The 24,584-nt window shown below is 33.1% G+C and overlaps 1 protein-coding gene across 1 annotated transcript in view; it reads right to left on the bottom strand.

The window, feature by feature from the left end:
* Nucleotides 1–24,584, bottom strand: part of TTN (titin) — a 274,184-nt gene that overhangs the window by 192,837 nt on the left and 56,763 nt on the right. Inside the window, 6 exon segments of the mRNA XM_053712845.1 lie at nucleotides 62–343; nucleotides 732–1,295; nucleotides 2,017–2,292; nucleotides 3,286–6,930; nucleotides 12,916–20,826; nucleotides 21,824–21,880. Of these exon segments, the coding sequence (XP_053568820.1) occupies nucleotides 62–343; nucleotides 732–1,295; nucleotides 2,017–2,292; nucleotides 3,286–6,930; nucleotides 12,916–20,826; nucleotides 21,824–21,880 (12,735 nt within the window).

Here is a 24,584-nt window from a genome sequence, read left to right on the forward strand (position 1 = left end):
ATTAAATATATATATATATATTACATAATACCCATAGAAAAGAAGAAATATAAAAACAAACCTTTCACAATAATTTCACAAGTGCAGCTTTCACAACCAGCATCATTAAGTGCTTCACATGTGTAGCTCCCACTGTCATTAACTTTCATATTGGTAATATCTAAAACAGCCTCAGAGTTGTCAAAAGATATTTTAAACATACTACTTGGACTAATTTCAATGTTATTCCTGAACCAAGTGACGTGAATTTCAGGGGAACCTTTAACTTTGCACATTAGATGTGCTGACTCCCCCAGTCTTAACAAATAAGATGGTTCTACCTTCTTCACAAAGGATGGTGGTTCTGAAGAAAGAATCACAAAGAAAAAAAAAGATGCTGAAATAAGAGTAAGGAGTGACAACACATGACATGAGACAACATAGAATAGCCACATATACCCAGGTGATATTAAAGTGTTTGCTGTTCAGCCATCATTCATACTTGAATATTACAAAAAACAAGAATATATGTTCTTGCACAGAATATAAGCAAGTAGAGAACTTATGTTTGGGGACAGGACATAATGATAAGACAAAACTAAGAAATACTGATTTCTCTGAACAACTTACCTAGATTATGTTTCAAAGCTATTAATTACATATGTATGTATTCTGTTTATAAATAAAGCTATAACACTATAAAAGTATTGTATATATTTTTTTTGTGTGATGTGTATTAAAATTACTCTTACCTCTTATTGTAACCATTGAGGTAGATGAATTGCTTCCAGCATCATTTGTTGCAGTGCATACATAGTTTCCAGAGTCCTTTATCTTAGCCACAGGAATTTCAAGAGTTGCCACTTTGTCTTCAAAAAAGATCTTATAATCCTTTCCAGGCAAAAGTTTATGACCATCCTTTGTCCAGGCAACAACAACTTTTCTGTCTTCATCTACTTGACACTCAAGGCGTATTGTTTTGTTTACAGCAGATCGCAAAGGTTCTAATTCTTTGATGAAATGTGGCTTGTCAATAACTACTAGTTCAGCTTGGCAGGCATCTGTTCCAAACTTGTTTGAAGCCTTACAAGAGTACAAGCCCTTATCTGCAGTGGTAAGATTTATGATCTCAAGAACATGTTTATTGTTTACAGCTGAAATTAAGTGATTCTCAGAGGAAGAAATGGCAAACCCGTCTTTTTGCCATACTGTATCAATTACTGGGGTCCCTGAAACTGTAGCCTGAAATTTTGCTTTCTTAGTCACAAAAGAAGTGACAGACTCTGGTCTTGTAACAAAAGATGGAGCAAAGGCTTCTGCAAAATAAAAATAATTTTCAGTAATAACTCAAGTTTTATAATAAAATAGATAATAAAAGAGCAAACCAAGATGTAATAATATACTTTGAGAATTGAGTGCTAAAAATCTAAAAAAAATAAGCAAATTAAGATGAACTTTGAATGTGTTCTCTATAAACCACAACACACCATCAAGAAGGTAAATAAAGCTATGAGATATATAAAGAATACATTGCAGAATTCTAGGATTCTATTTAAACATTAATAGATTATTTAATAACTATCTTTTTACAGTGGTTAATAGGTAAGAGCATAACATGTGATTACTAATTTTCATATAAGTAGCATTTAGTCACATGAAGAATTTAGATCTCATACTAAAATGGTTAATAAATCCCTGCCTAATAAGAAAATACTTTCTTCTTTGGTTTGCTATAGAAATTAAATCGACTGTTGAGCATTGTGCATCATTCATTATTAATAATTAGATTTCTTTTAACTTTTTTATATTAGTCTAGAAAAAGAAAGGAACTATATTTATTTATATATATATATATATATATGTGTGTGTGTGTGTGTGTGTGTCATTCTAAGACATCCCCAATTGTGATTATATTTCTTTCATGATCCAAGCATTCATCTGCACAAGAAATATGTGTGATAGTGTCAAGAGAAAGTGGTGTTGAAGGTAAATATTACTGTTTATTACAAGACCCTGACTTTTGCAAGGGTCACTCACCAGTCACGATCAATGTTCCAGTACAGCTTACACTTCCAAATTTGTTTGAGGCTTTGCAACTGTATTCTCCGCAGTCAACGACTTGAGGTTTCAGAACCTCCAGCGTAGAAAGGTAGTTTGTTGATTTGATGGTGTATTTGTCGCTTTCATAAATTTCTCTGCCAGACTTGAACCACTGAAACTTCACATTAGGTGCAGGCTCTGTTTCACAGGTGAACAATGCAGTGTGGCCAACTGCTACTTCCAAGGATTCAATTCTCTTCCTTAATACTGGAGCTGTGAAATATTAAAAGTAAACGTAAAAATGTAAGCTTTTCTCAATAAGGAATACAGGTAAAATGTCAATTAAAGTGAAGCAGTGAATAACTGAAATTAGAAACTTGACATTTTGTGACCAGTCCAGGGATGGTGAAGGTAACATGGCTGTTGGAATGAAAGGAATTGGTTATCAGTGATCTGTGATACATAGAATAAACTGGAGGAAAAGGTGAACATGCACAGACAATGTGTTTATTTTTTTTCCATGTGCTAGAGAAAAAAATGGAAATGCATTAAACATTCTACCTAGAAATGATTACACCTATGCTAGTGCACCAGAAGTGTGATTCTAATAGCATGCATACATAAAGGAAATGTTTCCCGTCATAATTGAGGGGAGGGTAATGAAAAATGGTGAAATAACAGCAGTTGTACAAGTGCGAAAAATAGGAAATGTGCAACTTCTTTAATGGTTTTGTGATTATGGGGATGAAAGTGCCAAAACAGTCAATGCGGAAAAATATGTTCAATGTTAAGTTCAAGTGATATTTTAGAAGGTATCACCTCTTTATACAGATTTTATTGATTATTAATTGTGAAAATTAATCATATTTAACACAAGTTGTGCCAAAAGTAGTAAACACCTGGCTTAAAAGTGACTTTTATAAAATGTTATAATGATATGCCAACTCAGCGTGTCATAAAATATAAATTAAATCCCAATGGATAGGATATTGACAAAATTATTTCATAGGCTATTATAAGGAAGTCTATAGGAAAGCTCCTAGTCATTAGTCTATCATTAATTAGGGTAAAATAGCATTTTTGAGGGCAGTTCATCTATTAATAATGAAGAAATCTATTAATAAAAATAACATATTTACTATTGCTGTGTGATTGTTAATCGGTTACATTTGTTATTAACCCTTATAGGCTGGCATATTAAAGGACATATATATGTTAATAGATGAGATTTAATTATTCAGCATGTTATTATCCCCATAATCCAACCTCTTTTAACAACTGTGAGTTTTGCAGATGTTGTTGTTTTGCCAGCGTCATTCATTGCCTCACACGTATACTCTCCTTGGTGCACTTCCATTTGTACTTTGTTGATTACTAATGTATATGAGTCATAATCTTGTGAGCACATGAGCTCTATGCCTGAAGACAACAGTCTACCCTCAAAATACCAGCTGATATTTTTAGCATTGGTTATTACTGTTTTAAATGCAATGCTGGCACCTTCATCAGCAACAGCATCAGTTAAGCCTTGCTGTATTAAAGGTTCCTCTGAGATTTTAAATGATTCATCTTCATACATTTCTTCCCATTTTGATATATTTCTCATAATTTCTATAGGCATCTCAACTGGCACATCTGAGATAGCCACATCATCAGTACTGGCTGCTGCACCTACATCCTTGATTTCCATGTTCAGCAAAATAGCATTTAACGTTTGTGTTGGAGGGATATGCTCAAACTTTCCTTCTGCCTCAACAGTTATTTCAAGCTTTCTACTTTGTGTCTCATCTGAAATAATAAAAACTGATTCCTGTAGCAATGGTGTATCTGACATAGTGGCTACAGACATAGCTTCATAAGGCATGCTAATAACAGATAAACTTTCCGGTTTAGAATTTGGTACCAATGTTGTTTTTGCTGCCTCCAAAATATGCCTCTCATCACTGATTATGGCTTGTAATGCAGATCCAAGTTCAGTTTTTAGGTCGGCACATTGTGGATATACCCCTGGAAGTGAAAGTGTAACTTCTTCAACAGTAAAGTTGTTGGATGTTATCAGAAAAGTGCAAACTGTGTATTTTGGTTCTTTGGTTATTTTAACAGTTTTAACTTTTATGCTCTCTATATTATGCAGTAATTCTGGTGGGAAAACACACATTTCTGATGTCAGGGCAGACCTTAAGGCATTTCTCATATGATTCTTAAGTTCCAATTGGAAAGATTTTGGAATTTCAGAAATGCATATGTCTTCTTTGTTAAGGACTTCTCTGAGACATACCTCTTGGGCATTCAGACTTTCCTTTGCCTGTCTACTCACAGTTAATTGTTCATTCTCAGATTTTTGCAAGGGTTCTGCATGGTCTTCCAGTATGGCTTGTTTTTCTTCAAACACTAAAGGTAGTCTGATTGACTGCCCTTCCTGGATTCTGGAAGCATTATCTTGTTGTGTTGCAACTAATGCAACTAAACTTTCTACACTGAAACCATACTCATGAAAACAAGCAACTTCTAAAGGATATGTGGACTCTTTTGTACCTTTACAAACCTGTATATCAGTGTCTTCTACAGCATAATCATGACCATCATCAAGAGTTCTCACTTCAGTTGTAGTGCACAAATCCATAATATATTGGTGATCTTCTTTATTTATCAAAGCTTTCTGCTCCTTTTGTGGTGCAACTACATGTTCCTTTGGCAATACTAATTGCTCTTCTACAATGTTAACATGTTTTTGTTGCTGATGCTCAGTTGAAAATATTGGTTCTGCCACCCCAGGTAACGTCTGAAATATTTTTATTTCATCTGCAGAAAGTATATTTTTTACCGCCGTGGTCAAACAACGTTTATAGATTTTTTCTGTTTTTTTCAATGCAGCGTTTGACTCGGGTATTTTGAAAATCAAATCTTCTTCTTTTGGTAGTATTTCTTCAGACAGCGCAGTTTGAAGATGTAAAAGAGGTGGCTTTTCATTAGCAAGAGAAAGGTTTACTTTCTCATCTGCCACGGGAATCTGATCAGTATTTTCACATGTGAAGGGTTTATGGTCATCAGACAATAAAGTGTGTAAGACAATTTGACTTTTTGAAATATCTGCATGATCTTTTGTAAGAACATTTACAGAAAATGGTTCTTCACTTGGTAGCAAAGTATGTTGATCTATAACATGCAAATGTGTTGGTTGTCTCTGTTCCCGGTCCATTTCCAATACTTCTATATGGTCTACTTCAGTAATTGGTAAAGTACGTTCAAATGAGAACAAATGTTTTTCTTCTGAAACTAGGTGAGCTTCTATTAATATATCCTTTGAAATGTTGGCTTGCTCTTCATTGAATTGTTCAGGAGCAAAAATATTTTCTTTTAGTAAGATTTTCTTAGAATCTGTTAGCGAAATGCTTAATGGTTCTGCTAAAGTTGCCTCTGCTTTAGAGGATACATCAGAAATGTGCATCTCCTCCAGGTCTGAACTTTCTCGCTCAAACAAATATTCTTTTAAACGTTCTTCACCACTTTCAATATTGTAGGGGTGTAACACAGTCCTTGAACCATATGTAGATATTGCAGATTTGGGATATTCCACAGGAAGAGACACTGTTTCATCAAATGTAATTTCATGCTTTTCCTCTGCTAACAAAGGTATGTACTTGGATTTTTCTTCTGTTGAGATATCTATTTGCACTGTATCTTGGCAGATACTTTTCAGTTCAATTTCCCTATAAGCCTTTGTAGTCTCTTCAACTACAGGTACTTGAAGTGTCTGGATTTGAAAATCTGGTGGTTCTTCTACAACTGGGCTCTTTATTTCCTCAACATGCTGCTCATTTATGTCTCTGTGTTCAAGGACTGATGATGCAGCTAAAGCAACTTGTTTTTCTGCTTCCAACTCAATATTTATTGCCTGTTGCGTTGGTATGTCTGCATATGTTATGTTATGAACTATATCTAGTTCATGTTGCACAGGGGAGCTACCTTCTATACCAATTGTATACAACATTTTATGACCTTTCTGAAGTTCACTTCTAGCTTCACCTGGCAGATCAACTGCATATAAGCGTGATTCACCTGACTGTTGGTAAGTTGACTTCTTATATGATTTGGTGATCTCTGTATTTTGCTCTATATACAACATTATTGGGTCTTCACTTATTATTAGTTCTGCAGTACAAGACACCTCTCCAAGAGTGCTAAATGCTTTACATATATACATGCCACTGTCTTCAAACTGGGCTTCATGTATTGCTAAGGATCCCTCACCATTGTAGCTCTGAACAATGGTGTAATGTGCACTAGGTAATATCTGAATATGTTCCTTAAACCATTGAACCTCTGGTTTTGGGTTTCCTTTAATTTTGTATTCAAAAACTGCTGTTTGGTTTTGAGCACACCTAACAGATTCTAACCTTTGGATAAATGATGGAGAATATTCATGATATTCATCTTTAGTGACAATTGTTAGATCTTGCTTGACCTCACGACTATCTTCATGTTTTACAGTAAGATATGAGCTGCACCTGATCTCACCCTGACTATTAATGGCAACACAGGTATAATCACCTTCATTTTCTTTTTTGACATATGGAATAATACAACTGAAATTGTTACCATCAAATACAAAGTTGTAAGATTCACAAGTGCTCAACTTAACACCATTATGATACCAATCAATTTTAGGTTTGGGAAAACCACTAACACTGACAGATAGACTAGCTACATCCCCTACCCTACTTTGTACAGAAGAAAGTTTCTTTACAAAAATTGGCAATGTTCTCTCCTTTTTAAATTCTATTTGGCTGGAATAAACGGAAGATTCAGGCATAAGTTCATGTGCTCTAGTTTTGTTTTTTAACTGCAGATCGCTTGTGTAGATTTCTGTTGTCTCTTCCTCAGCAGAGAAAACATATGAACAAGATATGTCTGTGTAAAAAAATGAATATCGTTTTATTACTACATTTAATGTACCAAAATTATTATTAACTTCTCTACACATTTACATTATAATAAAAGCTATTTGCTGTCACATGTTTTGCTAATAAGATGTGCACTTGAGTACACCATGTAATTCTATGTTCAAAAGAACATTGATAAAGTGCATTTATCAATTATATTAAATTGTAAAGATATAGCACAAGTATTGTATGCTAAATATATGGATTTAAAATGTGAATTATTTGTGGGCTGCTAGGATTTAAATATAAGTAAACAAGTCAATAAAGTTTGCTCCATTATTAAAAATAACAAGCAGGTGTATTATTCAATATAATGTTGCTTCAAAATTAACACATTCATTTAAAGAAGAACCTAATGAAAAATTAAATGATACATAAATGTGATACATAGTTTAAGTAAATATGCAACTGACTGTTTAACATCTTTCATGTAATGAATGCTTTTTTTTTTTACAATTCTGAAAATTGATTTTTGCTTTATTACTTTGTAGGGCTGATGCTACAACAATAACATTATGGGTCTCTGGGATATCGATATTATTTAAGAATGCTCGCCAGTCCTTCTATTTCCTTGGTGGAGTTATATAAAGCCACTTTTTTACCCTGAAAACAGGGTGTCTCACTAAAGGGCGTATACTACATTTTCTCGCGAATGAAAAGGTGGCAAGGTTGTGACAAAATACTAAACATACTTATAATCCTAATAGAAAAACACATGCATACGAAAATATAGCCGATTGTAATATTCTATACGCACAAAGCAGTGTAATGTGATTTATATTGGCTGCAGGATTTAGTTTTTAAAGTGCACCCCCTGCTCACTGCTAACTTCGTCCTTCGTTAAGTTTCCCTTTCCAGAGAGCACCATTCATTTCAATAGCAGACATCTCACTACTCCCAGGGATTACCCCTTTTTTAGATAATTCCACCAGGGCAGCCCCTGCAAACATTAGCGTGAAAAACAACTTCTGACCTAGCAAGGTTTAGATAATCGCCCCTATGCGGCTCCATGGGCCATACTATGTGTCTCCAGAGTTCAATACTGCAATTTTTACTCTTAAAAGGGAAATAAAAACATTGTTGTAATAAAAAAGCACTAAGCAGTGGTTTATCCATAATAACAATAATTGTCATAAGTAGGGTTTAAAAGGATTTTTTTACAAAGGGGCTGTGGTCTCTACATGAAAGCAAAGGAGATTTTTCTTTCAAGTGTTGCTAGGAGACACCTACAATAGCTGCAGTTTGTTTATTGCCCATGCTTAATAGAGGAATTTTGATGCAAAAATCATGTGACAGTAAAAAACTTTTGAGTTCTGTAATGCCAGCTCCGTTATCTAGCTGCAGGCAGTGGCTACACTGAGAATTTCCAAGTGCTCATTTAGCAACAAAATAAGAAAGTTGGTTGCTGTGTTTTAACACAATATATTTCTTTAATGTTTTTTTTTTTTTTTTACTAAAGGAGCTCTGTTTTATGTCCCTTTAACAGGGAGTACACTCACTGGGACAGTAGATTATTACATCTATACAATATAAAAAGCATTATAAATAAGAAATATGCACAGTAAGGGTAGAAAAGAGAAAACTGCAAAATAATGTTACACAATATAGCAAACTTTCCCACTGAAGCAAATATCTGTATTTGTCACAAAGGCCACTCCTCTTTTTACTTCACAAATGCACAAAATTTTAAAATGTAAAAACCTAAGCAAATATTCATTACAATGTCACTTATAAACCCATCTGTAATTTTAAAACAATTCTATATTGTGTTGATTTTCAAGTGATGCTAATTTGAGAAAGCACACAAAAATCTGTGTCAAATTATAGATTCCATGTTTTATTACTAATCCTTAATATCTCTAAAAAGCAAATCGGATCAATAGAATTCTAAGAGAACGAATGCAAAAATGCATTTGTCATATATTCAAAATATCTATAGGACTGCAACAACATATGCAACATATTTGAAAGAAAGATTGATTCTAAAGGTTTCTAGATTCTTTTAAAAATAAAAAATACAAAAAAATCTGTGACACCAGAAAATTAATAGCATGCAAAAACTGTTTTAGTATCAAATAGTCAAAACAGTAACAAAATAGACCCAATGTTAAATAATTAAATACTTAGGGGTCGATTTATCATTGGTCTGTCCGACATGATCCGCTCAGCGGATTGTGTCCGACAGACATCAATGAATGCCGACAGCATACGCTGTCAGCATTTATTATTGCACAAGCAGTTCTTGTGAACTGCATGTGCAATGCTGCCCCCTGCAGATTCGCCGCTAGCAGGGGGTGTAAATCAACCCGATCATATGAGATCGGGCGGATTGATGTCCGCAGCCCCAGAGCAGACGGACCAGTTAAGAAGCAGCAGTCTTAAGATATAAACAGGGGAATCAGGGGCATCGGCCCCTTAATCTGTACAATAATGTCCTTGTGTTAGGAAGTCCCAGATGTTCTCAAAACTTCTGTAGAAAATGTCCTCAAAAAGAAAAGCAGAACAAGCCTACAGCATAAATCTATATTTATATTACATAATTTAACTTAATCTTTTCTCTCTGTACTCACAATTGATAGAGCTACAAATAGCTCTAAGAAAAGCTTTCTGTATAACTCAATCAACCGGATGACAGATCCTTTCTTCTTAAAAACTTTTAATATGCACAAAACATAACATTTTAACAACAAAAACAAGGCCTATTTTCGGGGTATTACAGATATTTGGTAGTAATCATATATAACCATTATCTTAGTACATTCTCACACCCCTCCTGGTGACACTCCTCTTCCTCCAACGTAGGTTTCACCACCTTATATGGCTTTTTCAAGGTCCAGATTGCACAGTGTGCACACTTTTTAAAAAGAAAGGATCTGTAATCTGGTTGATTGATTTATAAAGTGTACTTATCTTAGAGCTATTTGTAGCTCCATCAAGTGTGACTACGAAGAGAAAAGATTGTGGGAAGTAATTTAACATATACACAGATTTACCCTACAAGGAAATTTTCTATGGAATTTTTTAGAACATCTGGGACTTTCTAACACAACAAAGGACATTATTGTTCAGATTAAAGGGACATAAAACCCTACATTTTTCTTTCATGAATCAGATAGAACATACAATTTGAAATAACTTTCCAGTTTTCGTCTATAAGTAAATTTGGTTTACATCAGTGTTTCTCAACTCTAGTTATCAATTGCCCTTAACATGCATAATTTATAGGATACCCCTACCAGTGTAGAGGTGTGTCAATCTAGAGGTGAGAAAAACATATGGTCTTTGTAAACAGATTTAAAAATAAATTTTACAATGCAATATAGACATTACCCGAGACAGACAAATTACTTAATTTGGGTGTTTTTTGTGATCAAAAATGCTTCAAAATAAATTAAAAAAACAACTATATAATTTCAATGGGGAGAATACTTGTTAAGTACTCAGCTGTTTTATTAAGAACAAGATTTTTTTTCTAATAAATTATAAATATATACTGTATATATATATATATATACTGTATATATATATATATATATATATATATATATATATATATATATATATATATATATATATATAAAACAAGACCAAACTTCTCCAGGACAGATTTATAATAAAAATAAACAAACAAACAAAATAAAAAAATCAATGCTAACATTGGAAGTGTAAGACTACAAAAATGAGCTAACACAGATTAGTTAGTTTTGCAGATATTTTTATTATTTGCAATAAACTGTACATTTAAATAAACAGTGGCGAAACATCAACAGTAATATAATTTGTACACTGTCTGCACTTTAACTTGAGCAAAAGAAAATTATTGATCATATCTAATTAGTATAAATATGGCCAAAGTAAAGCTTTGTTTAAAGCAGATATTTTCCAACAAAATAATGGCTTTAGCAACATGTAAGGTGCTATTTATTTCATTTGCTGCTTAAAATATATTAATGTTGCTTGGTCATAATATTGAATCAATAGTGTTTTCAGTTTTCATTAAAAACAAATAAAAATTGTAATCAAAGGGAAACATTCTACCAATCAGGATTTTGTAAACTTGCCATATCAAGAACAGTTATTGTAGCTAATTACCAGATAGCATTCCTATCTCAATTTTTTATATCAAAAGAGATTGAGCACCTCTTGTTAACATTGTGCTTTGTCCCACACTTCCTAGAGAAGACAAAAAAAAAAAAAGCAAAATCTGTAACGTAGGTCTTTCGAACTGCTGCAAATTGACTAAACCAGCTAATTTATTTGCATCATTTACAAGTTAAAGAATGTGCTTTCTGGGTTTTCTAGTGAGCTTGGGACAAGTACAAATTTTTATGCAAAACTAGAGGTGTTAAATCTCCTTTTAAGAAATACCCAGAATTCTTAGATGTAGCATAATAACCACACACTAAAGGATTTTGAATGGATTTCTTGTCATGCATGAAAAACACAAATATACTAAAACATTTAGTTTGATAATGGATTGATTGAATGGAAGACTTAAAAATTATATCATACTTAAATTACTTACTTCCATGTCTAATTTCAGATTAGAATAAATTTGCTGGCTAATAACCAAGTAAAATTATTGAAATTATTGAATTAAAGGAACAGTATACTGTAAAATAGTTTTCCCCTTAATGTATTTGCAATAAAAATAGCTGGTTTTGTGCTTTAAAACCATAGCCTATTACAATGGGGTGGAGCTTGCAGGTAAAATCAGATCTCATTATGGTATCACTTTGTGTACACACACATGCTCCCTTATCTTATATATGGAAAACTATAATTTTATTAGTTATCTCTTCTACACCCTACTGAGAGTGTAATTTTGTCTGCTGGCTGTGTTAACATTGCTGCCAGTAGCCTAGACTTAAATATAAAAACTTTAAGTATAGGTGGGGATAGCACAGGCTACATCAGTTATTTAAAATGAAGAAATACAGGTTAAAAAGTTACTTGTAAACAATTTAATACAATCCAGCAGGTAAAATGGATAATTGGGAAATTATAGGGGAGAATATTAGGGGGTAAACTGTCCCTTTAATTAAAAATTCATGTAGGAAACTGTGCACATGTGTGGTTCTATAGACAAGTAAACATTTATATATTGTTATAAAACTGACAATTCTTTAAATGCTTTAAGCAGCACTGAACAAGTTAATGATGAATCACATACATTAAATTTCCCTATACATACTAATACATAAACTTTTCCTGATTGGATCACTCCAAACAGAAGTTCAAGTCTAAGCACACATAAATATCCTTTACGTAACTATTAATTCAAATAAACATCAACCAAGAATTACATATTTACAAATGAAAACAATATGATTGCCTACATTCATTTATTGCTTTTCAGAGTCTTTCTCTTTAACATATATTCACAATGCAAAGATAACCCTTTGGCTGACTGAAAGGGTATATCAGCATGTTGCAGCATTATCTGGCAGCCAATTGGTTAATCTTTACAGTGGCAGTGATTGCTTTATTAACACACAAATGTCTGACAAATACTAACATAAATGAAATTCAAAATTATATGATTTTATTTAGCAAGACATTTAATTTTTTGACACCTCCTTTATTTGATGCCACATATGGGTATATCCCCTCATCACTTTCTCAACATTTCTAACAGCCTATGAAAACCGAATGCCTACAGTTTGTTATGAAGAACCAACAGCATAAAATACTATTCTAACAAGCAGTTTGATCCAAAAAGTTACGTTGTGAATTTGGCAGCTGATTTGGTTACCAAAAATTTAAAACAGCAACTTTCTGGATCTGCTGCTTTAAATTTGATTTATTTTCTCCATTGAAGAATTGCCAAAATATTCTGTTAATATACACTACTTCTCTCCACTTTTCTGTTCAGTTACTAAAGTATTATTGTCATCAAGCTCAATTTATGCCTGCTTGCTTTTCAAGACTGTATTGCCTACAAATGATCAGCATCCTTGGTCATGCCTTTCGCCTTTTAAAGATACACTTGCAAATTCCTTCTCTTTTTCATTTGCAACACATCCATCAGATTCCATAAAATGTAAAGAAGCTTTACATGTAACCTGTCCAAAGTCATTCCAAGCCTTGCACTTATAATTGCCAACATCTGCCCAGTTAGCACAGTGAATTAAAAAACTGTGCTGTTCACCCTCTTCTTTTACAAAATACTTCTTAACATCTGATGTAATGGTTCTCTCATCTTTGAACCATTCCACTTTTGGTTTAGGAAGTCCAATAACTAAACATTTGAATTCAGCATCTGATTCTTCTTGAATATTTAAATCAGAGATTGGCTGTGTGAAACGAGGTGGGATTTCAGCTACCTCAAAGTTTATCTTGACATCTTCATTATCTGTAACGTTAGTGCCAGAACTTTGCTCCTCATAGGCCAATGGAAGGACATCAAGAGAAATAACCATGCTCTTACTATCTGGGGAAAATTCAGGAATAGTTATTATTTTCACTTGTCTTTCAAAGTCTTGAACTGCACTTTCATCAAGCTCTACTTCCAAAAGAATTTCTTGAGGAGAGGGTGACCTTGAAGTTGTGTATTCCTCCATGTCAAACTCCATAACATGCTGATGTGTCACAGCAGGGGGCACAGCAAAGGCTCTTCCTTCCTGAGACAAAATGTCTACCTGTGTGGAACTTGTTGCTTCTCCTAATGTATTTACAGCCTTACACATATACAATCCACCTTCATCTAATTGAATACTACTAATTTCCAAAGCATGCAGATTACCATCCATGCCTATTTTAATTCTTTCACCAGCTTTAAGCAATACAGAATTTCTGTACCATTTTACATCTGGTTTAGGAAAACCTATGATTTCCACTGTAAAATTCAATGCGTTATTTTCATAAACCCGTTTTTTAGGAAATGGTTTTGAAAAGGCTGGGGGAGTTTCATTTTCATTTGTTTCACCTGGATTGTCCTTTATTTCAAAATTGTACTCTCTTGCTGTTGCTGGATTTTTTAGATATTGCAAGTCTAATGATTTTGATGAGGTTGTGGCTCGTTCAACCCCTTTCTGCCTGTCAACATTAACAGAATCAGGTATTTGTTGAACAGGTTCTGGAGAACTAGGTGGTGTATGAAAAGTTTCACTTACAGGAGAATAAAAACGTTCAACAGAAGAAGGAGGTGTGAAAAATTGATCCATTTCCAATATGTCTTCACTGGATACACTACCAGCTTCAAGAGACATTTCTGATTCTGGAGACAGTGAACGGTTAACTGCTGATTGATTTTTATAAAAATCATAAAATGCACTGAATGTTACATCTTCAACTTCCAGTGTTATGTGGCCCTTCTGAGTAGCCTCACTGGGCTTCAAAACTTCATGTTCTCCTGTACTTACTAGGTACTCCGTAAGAGAAAGGCTTGACTTTTGTTCATGGGAAAATGGTTCACCAAATTCAGAAATTTTTGTTTTGGTTAAGTTTTCAACAGGCTTTGAATTAAATACCTGATTACTTTTAACAGTAGGAGAAACTACACTATCTTGCGATTCTTTTCTTTCAGCGACATCACTGGTATCAGTTTTTAGTTCCAGTTCTGTCATATGTAATAATAACCTAGTATCAGAAGGATGTAGATTGTTAACAATATTATCCTTGGCTTGTTTTGTTTCAGTGCTTTTAGCTGATTCTTCAAGCATAATTTTATTTTCTGGCAAGAATGCCTGTTTTACATCCTCAATTATTTTGTTATCAACCTTAATATATTGTTTGGGAGAAACGTTTTTTTCTGTTGCTTTCAGTAATTCATCGTTGCCAGACTCCTCCATTTTCGTGGTTATTTCCCTTTGCAACACCACTTTTTCCTTTTCATACAAATCCCCTATTGTAAAGCTTTTACTAGCTGTAGTACTATCATCAATTTGTTCCATATATCTGGTGTTTTTTGAGGACTCACATACATTATCCTTTGCAATGAATTCCACAAAATCCCTTTCTGAACCTGTTGTTGATACATCTACAAATCTGCTCTCAGAGTATGTTCCATTTTTAGTTTTTGTGACAGAACGTTTTCTTCTTGGCACTGTTGGTGTCTCCCTTTTAGAGTCTGTAATATCTGTTCCTGTTACAAGTGAACTTTGATTTTGGTCAATATTAGCAGTTACTATAATTTCTTCTTCCACTGGTTTGCTTTCATTTTCTAATCCAGATTTACTTCTTATTGAAGAGCGCCTTCTTTTTGGTACCGTTGGCAATTCCTTTTTTGTATTTTGTTCTATTTCTTTCATTATAGGAGTATAACTTTGTTCGCAAGTAATCAATCTAGTAGTGTCTTCTACTGTTTTGTTGTCAGTGTCTGGAACAGATTTTGTCTTGACTAAGGAACTCTTTCTTCTTCTTGGTACTGCTGGAAGCTCCTTTCTTGTTTCATTGTTTTCAATCTCTTTAATTACCAAATCATGACATTGATTGCTATGAGCAATTCTTGAAATATCATCAATAGCTTTAGATTTTTTCTCATATATTGAATCCTGAGTTATAAATGCTGTCTTTTCATTTAAAGTTTCCTGATCCTCAATATTCCATATGAATGAAGAACTGTTTAAAGTTGATTCTTCTGTTGTTATAGTAGTTTTATATACTTCGTCTTTTTCATTGCTTTTATTATAGACCTGCTGACTTACAGATAGTTTTTCTTTATCTGTCATCTCTGTACCAAAATAACAGGATGATTCTCTCTGAATTTGAATTTGGTCATCTTGAACATGTTCTGTAAGTTTAATGTCATATGGCCTCTCAAGCTCATTATGCTGATCTTGAGATACTAATTTCTCTTTTATAAGCTTTGGCCTCTTAAGGTCACATATCACAGTAGGACAAATTAAATGTATGTCTTCCAATGATATGGAAACTTTATGTTTTTCAGATTCTCCTTTCGTTACACCGATTACATTATTGTCCTGCTGTCCTTCAGATGAAGTCCCTTTATCTTCTATTTCTTTACTAGTAATGAAGATCGACTCCTTTTGGTTGTTGTTTTGATCACCCTCAATCATTTCTGTGATTCCCGTTTCAATTTTATCTTGTGCCTCATATGTGTAAGGCTGAATTTGAGTTGCAGATTTTTTATTACAAACTTCTTCCTTCCTTGTATCATTTACTGTTGTTGGAAGCTCTAATTCTTTAAGTGACGATCTATGTTCTTTAAATTCTCCTTGTCTAACAATGCTAATATTCTTGTGTTCATTCTCAGAATCAGATATCTGTTTACTATGAATGGTGGATGATTCTTCTTTATTTTGGGCAAAATAAATATTTCCAGCAATCTCTTCTGCAGACTGTTTCTCGTATTTATCATCTTCATTTTGAGACAGTGAGTTTACATGTAGAAGCCCTGACTTCCCAATATCACTTTGGATTACAGAAATATGTGTTTCTACTGGTTTTATTGATATTGATTCATTATGAGCAATCTTTTTAGTTTGATCAGATGGTAGTTGCTTTTGAAAGGAATTTCCACATACAATCTCTTTATCAATTACAGTTTGTTTTTCAAATCTAAAATCTTGCATTACAGGAAGATTTAAATCCACTTGCTTAATTAAAATGGAAAGTTCTTCCTGCTCACTGTGTCTAATATCACGTATATTATGAAAAGTCTGATCTGCAGAATACTTTGTGATATCTGTATTTTCCTTTCTATGATCAAACACTATTTCATGTGGACTGCAGATGTAGTCATCTTTAAAACTTCCTGTGAACTCTTTTTCAAAATCAGAGTGTTTCTTAAATTGCTGATGCTCAATTTCAGGTACTGATTTCTGATCTGAAAGTTCTGACTTCCTTATATCATTTACTGTTGTTGGAAGCTCTAATTCTTTAAGTGACGATCTATGTTCTTTAAATTCTCCTTGTCTAACAATGCTAATATTCTTGTGTTCATTCTCAGAATCAGATATCTGTTTACTATGAATGGTGGATGATTCTTCTTTATTTTGGGCAAAATAAATATTTCCAGCAATCTCTTCTGCAGACTGTTTCTCGTATTTATCATCTTCATTTTGAGACAGTGAGTTTACATGTAGAAGCCCTGACTTCCCAATATCACTTTGGATTATAGAAATATGTGTTTCTACTGGTTTTATTGATATTGATTCATTATGAGCAACCTTTTTAGTTTGATCAGATGGTAGTTGCCTTTGAAAGGAATTTTCACATACAATCTCTTTATCAATTACAGTTTGTGTTTCAAATCTAAAATCTTGCATTACAGGAAGATTTAAATCCACTTGCTTACTTAAAATGGAAAGTTCTTCCTGTTCACTGTGTCTAATATCACTTATATCATGAAAAGTCTGATCTGCAGAATACTTTGTGATATCTGTATGTTCCTTTCTATGATCAAACACTATTTCATGTGGACTACAGATGTAGTCATCTTTAAAACTTCCTGTGAACTCTTTTTCAAAATCAGAGTGTTTCTTAAATTGCTGATGCTCGATTTCAGGTACTGATTTCTGATCTGAAAGTTCTGACTTCCTATTATCACTTAATAGTTTTGAAAGGACTGAATCTTCTTCATTCATTTCCACTGCAGTTGTATACTCTTCTTCTTGACTTAACTTATCTAAAGTATAAGCATTCTGTGTTACAGAATATTCACTCTCAATATTAGTAATGTCTTTACTATACTTTAAGGGTTCAAGTGGACTTTTGTATTCATCCACATGAAAAGCTCCTTTAAGATCTTCAGGTTCACATTGTTTCTCGTATTTATATTGCTTAACTTGAGACATCTCCTGTGAACGTTTTAATTTATTAATTACACCTACATATTTGGAATCTACTTTTGTCTGTGAAATACAAGGTTTATGTTCTAGTAACTCCTCTTCTCTATCATTGCTTACAGCATGGATAGTTTGAGTTACAGAAAAGTCTTTCTTATCGACAGTAATTGGTTTATTAGAATCAAAAATTGATTTCCATTCAGCTTGACTTCCGTCAACAGTAAAGTTTCTTGAAATTTCTTCTTTAATTTCAGGTTTCTCGTATACATGATGGTCAATATTAGATACATATTTCTTATTTACATTTTCAGATTTCCTTACATTGCTTGTTAATGCTGTAAGTTCAATTTCTTCTTGTCTAATTGTATCTACATCATTGACTTGTTGATTTGGAGTATGCTCTCCCTCTTCAACTCTCTCTTTACTGAGCTGAAGGGATAGTTCCAGTTGACTGCAACTTTGGTCAACATGAAGGGTTTCTATTATTTCTGTTTCAATTTCAGCTTGTCTATCATGTGCATCTTGCTGAAATTTAGACAAATTCTCTTCTAAAAGTACTGGCTTGCTAACACTCTTTTTTAATGCTAAAAGGTTTGAGTTTACTTCTGTCACTGAGGTGAAAGGTTTCAATTCAACATGTTCCACTGGCTTAGATTTATTTAAGTTCTGAATATGATGACTTACAGAGCGTTTTTGGTCGTTATTAATAATTTCTATTCCTTCCTTGATTAATGGTCCAAGTTGGCTATGTACAGTTTCTTTTTCTTTTTTGACACTGATGAATGATTTCTCCTTAAAGATTATAGGAATTTGTTCTTGTTGGAATTGAGAGTTGTATGTCACTTCATGTACTATTAATTCTGATACAGATTCAACATCTCCAACACAGTTTTTAGCCACGCATTTATATTTCCCACTGTCCAAGATATTGACATCTTTTATAAATAGCTCATAAACACCATCTGCTTCTAGGAAATTTAATTTATTAGAGCTCTCCAATGCAGTGTTGTTCCAGTACCATGTAACCATAGGATCAGGATCTCCTGATATTGTGCATTTCAGTGAAACACAAGCTCCTACACTGCAATGTACTTGTTTTTCAATTTCTTTCATTATTTTTGGTGCTTCAGTGGCAACATCAAAAGAAAATTTAAACTTGTGCTTCATTTTTTGAGAATCTGGAGATTCTGGAGGTAACTCAACTGGGTGAAAACATTCCTTAGATTCGTCTTCATATTCGGGAACCGGGGTGGGAGCTGTTATTTTAATTTCTACAGGAAGTGATAAGGATGCTTCAGATTTGCATGGTATATTATAGCTAATCTTTGGTGGCAGAAGGCCAAATCTGTCAATACTGCTTGTTTTTTGTCTTTCTTTGCTACTCTCAAAGAGAGAAACAAGCTCTTCTTCTTCACCTTCATTAAAATGTTCAGCTATAACAATGGGACATTTATTCAGTGTTTCAGGTATATCCATAGTCTTCCTTATTACTTTAAGACTTCCAAATGTTGTGTCTGTTCCATACTGATTAAATATTACACATATTATAGATCCTTCATGCTCATGACGAGCAGAGGAGATTGTTAAAATTGACTTTGTTTCATATGTAGAAATGTCATAGTCAGCATTACGAGGTATTGATTTGTCATTATTGTACCAAGAGACCGTTGGTTGTGGATATCCATGGAAATTACACGTAAATCTGCATTTTTTCCCTTCCAATATTTCTTGAGATTCTATGTCTTGAATAAACATTGGTGGGCAAGGTTGTGACATTTCTGCAGAAGAGCTTTCCCTCTTATATAGATGTCTTTCAACTACAGTTTCTTTAGATTTGTCAGGTAGACATGTCTCTTTTAATGCTGGCAATTCCAGTTCCACCTCCTCTTTTTGAAGATCCATATTTTTCTTAAATGGTTCACGAGAGGAAGGGAAAATATCTACAAATTTTGATTCTTCGTGAAAATTTAAATCAAAATGTTCCTCCTTCTCTACTTTGTCTTTCATGAAGATTTTATGAATAGAGATTGAGTGGATATCACTAGCTGTATCTGAACTTTGTAGAACAATCCCTTCTTGTTTCTTTAGGTGTATGGGTGAGAAAATTAACCTATTTTCAGAAAGTTTTTTCATTTGATCTTGAAATTCTGGTGACTTGTCCAAGTCATCCACTCTCCCTTTATGATCTGGAATCTCAGCCAAAGTAGTAAACTTGACTTTTTCAGTATCAACAAGAAAACTGGTAGAACTTGTATCACTTAAGAAAGATTCAAGATCTACATCAGAATATGCTTCAGAAGAAGAAATAGAGAGACTTCCCCTTTCCCTTCTGGCTTTTCTAATTTCTCTCAGTTGCTGTAACTTTCTCTGTACTTCCTTATCCATTATTTTTTCATATTTTTTTTGTTTTACAATTATTTTTGTATCTTGGGAGGTAATAGAAGACAGATTTTCAAAACTTATAGTTCTCATTATACCTTTTTTAGGACCTTGGCTACGTAATACTTGAGTTTCCCTACGCTTATCATGAGGAGAACCAACGCATCTTAGATCAACTTTTAATCTAATTTCTCTCCTTTTCTGAACCAGTGAATCAATGCTTTCATGTGTTTTCTCTGAGTATCTAACAAAATCTAAATATTTAGGATTTTGTTCTTCTCTGAGTGCAACAAGCAATGAAGCAGTACTCTCAGCTGAACCCTCGCTATTAATAGCAAACATACGATAGCTTCCAGAATCTTGATCCGCTACCCTTTTTATCAACAAACTGCAATTGTGAATGTACATTTCACTTTCTGTTTTAATCACGCGACATGCATCTTGAGCAACAGGTTTGTTATTGTGAAACCAATACATTTTTGGCACTGGACATGCAACAAGTTTGCAGCGGAAAACTGCAGGTTCACCTTCTAAAACAGATCGAAAAGTCAATTTTTGCGTGAATGAAGGTTTTATGTATTCTGACCAGGAACCTATAGAGGATGTCCGGCTTGCACATCTTATAGAAGATACAAGTCCATGGTCCAAGTAGTCTTCAGTGTCAGAAAAGGCACCACGTAACTCTCTTCTCTTTTCAAACTTCTCATTGTCTGAGTCCCCAGTGAAGAGCAATTCTGTGTAAAAATTAAATCTAAATTTTAAAAGTAGCTCACCTTTCACCAAAAATATTTTATATATATTCATGCTACAGACTACATATCCAGAAAAATATTCACTCACCATATTTGTTCGAATAAACGCAATGCCTTGTTCTTTATTTTAGAGACACCAAAATCGTTCGCAGTGTTTTCTTTCTTCAAACTGTAGAAATTTCTTCTTCAACAAACATAAATCTCAGAAATTTGAATCAACATTTTTTTTATGTTTTTGTACAGCTGTCCGGAGAAGTTTAGTGGATTTAAAGTTTAATATTAAAATCTTACCTGACTTGCAGACAGCAGAATAAACGCCCTTTCTGATCCTTTTGAATGTGAGTAATATAATTTTAAAAATGAATACAAAATTGTATCTATCCTTAAATCAACTATTTTAAATGAGAAGGCGTTTATTCGAACTAATACAGCCACGCATATTAAAATGTTATGCAAGAAATCACAAGCAATATTGATTACATTCTATATGCCATCTGCAAGCCATGTAAAGAATTTAAAAGCATAGCATGTTCACGAAAAAAGTATCGTGAAAAGCAGATTTTTATTGCACGATTTTCAAATATTATTTACCGCCATCAGAACATACCAACTGCAAAATTGTATTTCTGTTCAGATCACAAATATAAAACACTATCATGCACAACCATAGTACATCATAACAGTCAAGAAACAACAGAAAGATTAAACATAAAATCATATGATTCATGTAAATGTAGATATGCTCAGGAAGCAAATTCAGTTCATGCACAGTTTAATGGCATAAAAAATGTATTAACACTACCAAAAAAATCATCTTTGCCGAAGGACTTTAAAAAAACAGCAAAGCAGTAGTCTAAGCTATTTTCAAGTGTAATGTTATAAACTTAAATCTAGCTTAAACAAAAAATATAAATTCACCATATATTTCAAACAATATATATATATATAACAATTTTATAATGTTAACATTTCACTGTACCTTTAACTTCCAGTGCAGATTCTTGTTCCATCCTCTCTTGAAGAACTTTTTCCAAAGCTAAAAAAACAAAAAAAAACAAATTTCTATGATATTGAACTGATGTTTTCTGCATTAAATAAATTTGTATACAAATCAAAAAAGGGATTTTGCAGACTTGGAATGAGCAAATGGAGTAAATATAATAAGTAATATATTTTATATTAATATATTATGTAAAATTATTCATTATACAGTAAAATTAACAAATACAGAATAATGAATTGAATAGTAGAGAAGGTTTCCTTAAAGTGATTGTAAACTTTAACAAATAAAAGCCCAGTATGAAATAATAATTTAAAAAAAAGGGGCACTTTCATTCATTAAAGTTTACAAAGACGCTTATTTTTTTAAATACTTACCTTTGCGTTATGGTAAACATAACGCCGATCCTCCGCCTGCATCTCCTGCTTTCATTAGCATAGCGAGGAAGAATCCGGCTTCCTCCAATCGTTGCGTGTCCCACAAGCTGGACGCCAAAGGGGGCAAATAACGATTGGTGGATTCGTCTTCGATCTGCTAAAGAAAGCAGGAGATGCAGGCGGAGAATTGGCATTATGCTTACCATAATGCAAAGGTAAGTATTTTAAAAAATAAGCGTCTTTGTAAACTTTAATTAATTAAAGTGCCCTTGTTTTTAAGATTAATATTTCACACTGGGCATTAATTTGTTGAAGTTTACAATCACTTAAACCAGTTCTGTGCAAACAAGGCCCTACTAAACACACTAATTGACCTGTACTAAAAAGGAGCATCTTTTTGAATAGTATTCATTCTTGTTTATTTGTGGGTTTATAAACTAAACATAAGATTTTTATTATTTGTTTGGTAAAGAACACATATGTTAAAATGTACTAGGGCTTTTTCTATATTGTGTTCCCTTTTGAGTTTTTATTTCCTTAGTCTCCATTATGTTAAAAAAGATATACACCCACATGTAGTGTTGTCCAAGCTAACAGAAAATTATATTTTGTCCTACAAATGTATAATACAGGCAATGTCAATGCTGATTGAACATTCTATTTCATTTCTTCCTGCTCCTCCTTAATAAGTCCCTTTATATTGAATATACAAAAGGCTGATTATTATTTTTTTGAACTACATTATTTACCCATTCCTGTCAAGGACAATTTACAAGAATCACACAAACACATATCACATGAATGCTGTAAAAACAAAAATCAGACAAAAAGAGAGCTGTGCATAATAAAGAATATGTGTGATTTTAGGAGCTTTGTAAAAAAAAATTGAATGTCACATAGAAGTGTAAGTCTGAACATGCCTTCACATGCCTCATATGTTTGATGGAAACACATTTCCAAATGTTTTTTTTTTATATTATTGTATATATTGCATCCAATGATATGCAAGAAAGATTGACATATGGAAAGAACATGCAGTGGCCAACCTGTCACACTCAGACGTGTGCTGCATTCAGCTTGTCCAACGGCATTAACTATTTTGCATGTGTATATACCACTCTGCTTTGGCAAAACTTTCAAGAGTTTAAGGCTGCAGAGTGACCCATCATTTCTTAAAAAACATGATGGAGATTCATCAAGAAGAAGCTTATTGAAGAGCCAAATAACACAAGGGGCAGGTATGCCCTTAATAACGCAAAAAAGAGAAACATCTGTCCCTTCTTTTACAAAAGTTTCTGGTAGAAGTTCTTCGAGAAATTCTGGTACTACAGCACAAAAGTCTATGAGTTCTTCATAGGGAATAACATCAGGAAAGTAGTCTCTGCTTCTTTGCCTTTCAGTCGCTTTAGGCCTGTATGATGGCGTAATTGTAATACTGGAAGTTTTCTTGGTGATTTCTTGCTTTGCTTCATAAGTACTCTTAATGTGAATTTCTTTATGTGTTTTATAGCTTTTTTTATCTGATTCAAGAGCAATTTGGGCTACAGCCTTGGCTGATGCTTCTTTTGCTAGGCAGGAATAAAGTTAGGAAAGTATTAGTTAATGTGTTTTGTAGTAGCAACATTATTGCGTAGAAAAATATTAATATTAATACTAATTAGTATGTCATATATTATAGATTAGTTGCATTAAGCTATTTTATGTAAATATAATTAATTATTTTTGGTTCTGCAGTTTTAAGGTTAGTGTTTTATTAATTTATACACTATTATGCAATTTTAAACATAACTTCTAACTATGTATACTTCCAAAATATTTATAATATCATCAAAACTTAAATAATACAATTAAAGGGACACTAAACCCAATTTTTTTCTTTAATGATTCCGATAGAATATGCAATGTTAAGCAACTTTCTAATTTACTCCTATTGCCAATTTTTCTTAGTTCTCTTGCAATCTTTATTTAAAAAGCAGGAATGTAAAGCTTAAGAGCCAATTTTTGGTTGAGAACCTGGGTTATGCTTGCTAATTGGTTTGCTAACTGTATCCACCAATAAGCAAGCGCTATCCATGGTGCTGAACCTAAAATGGGCCGGCTACTAAGCTTTACATTCCTATTTTTTAATAAAGATAGCAAGAGAACAAATAAAAATTGATAGTAGGAGTAAATTAGAAAGTTGCCTAAAACTGCATGCTCTATCTAAATCATTTAAGAAAAAAATTGGGTTTAGTGTCCTTTTAAGTAATAAAGTTAAAATAATAAAAAAATTAAGAAAGTGTATACTATAAAAATTGCAAACATGCCATTTACAGTTGCTATGCAATTAATGGTTTTCAAAAAGCATTTTAGTATTTAGTTCA

The sequence above is a fragment of the Bombina bombina genome, chromosome 1 (assembly GCF_027579735.1).
Source record: "Bombina bombina isolate aBomBom1 chromosome 1, aBomBom1.pri, whole genome shotgun sequence".
In the NCBI taxonomy this organism is placed as follows: Eukaryota; Metazoa; Chordata; class Amphibia; order Anura; family Bombinatoridae; genus Bombina; species Bombina bombina.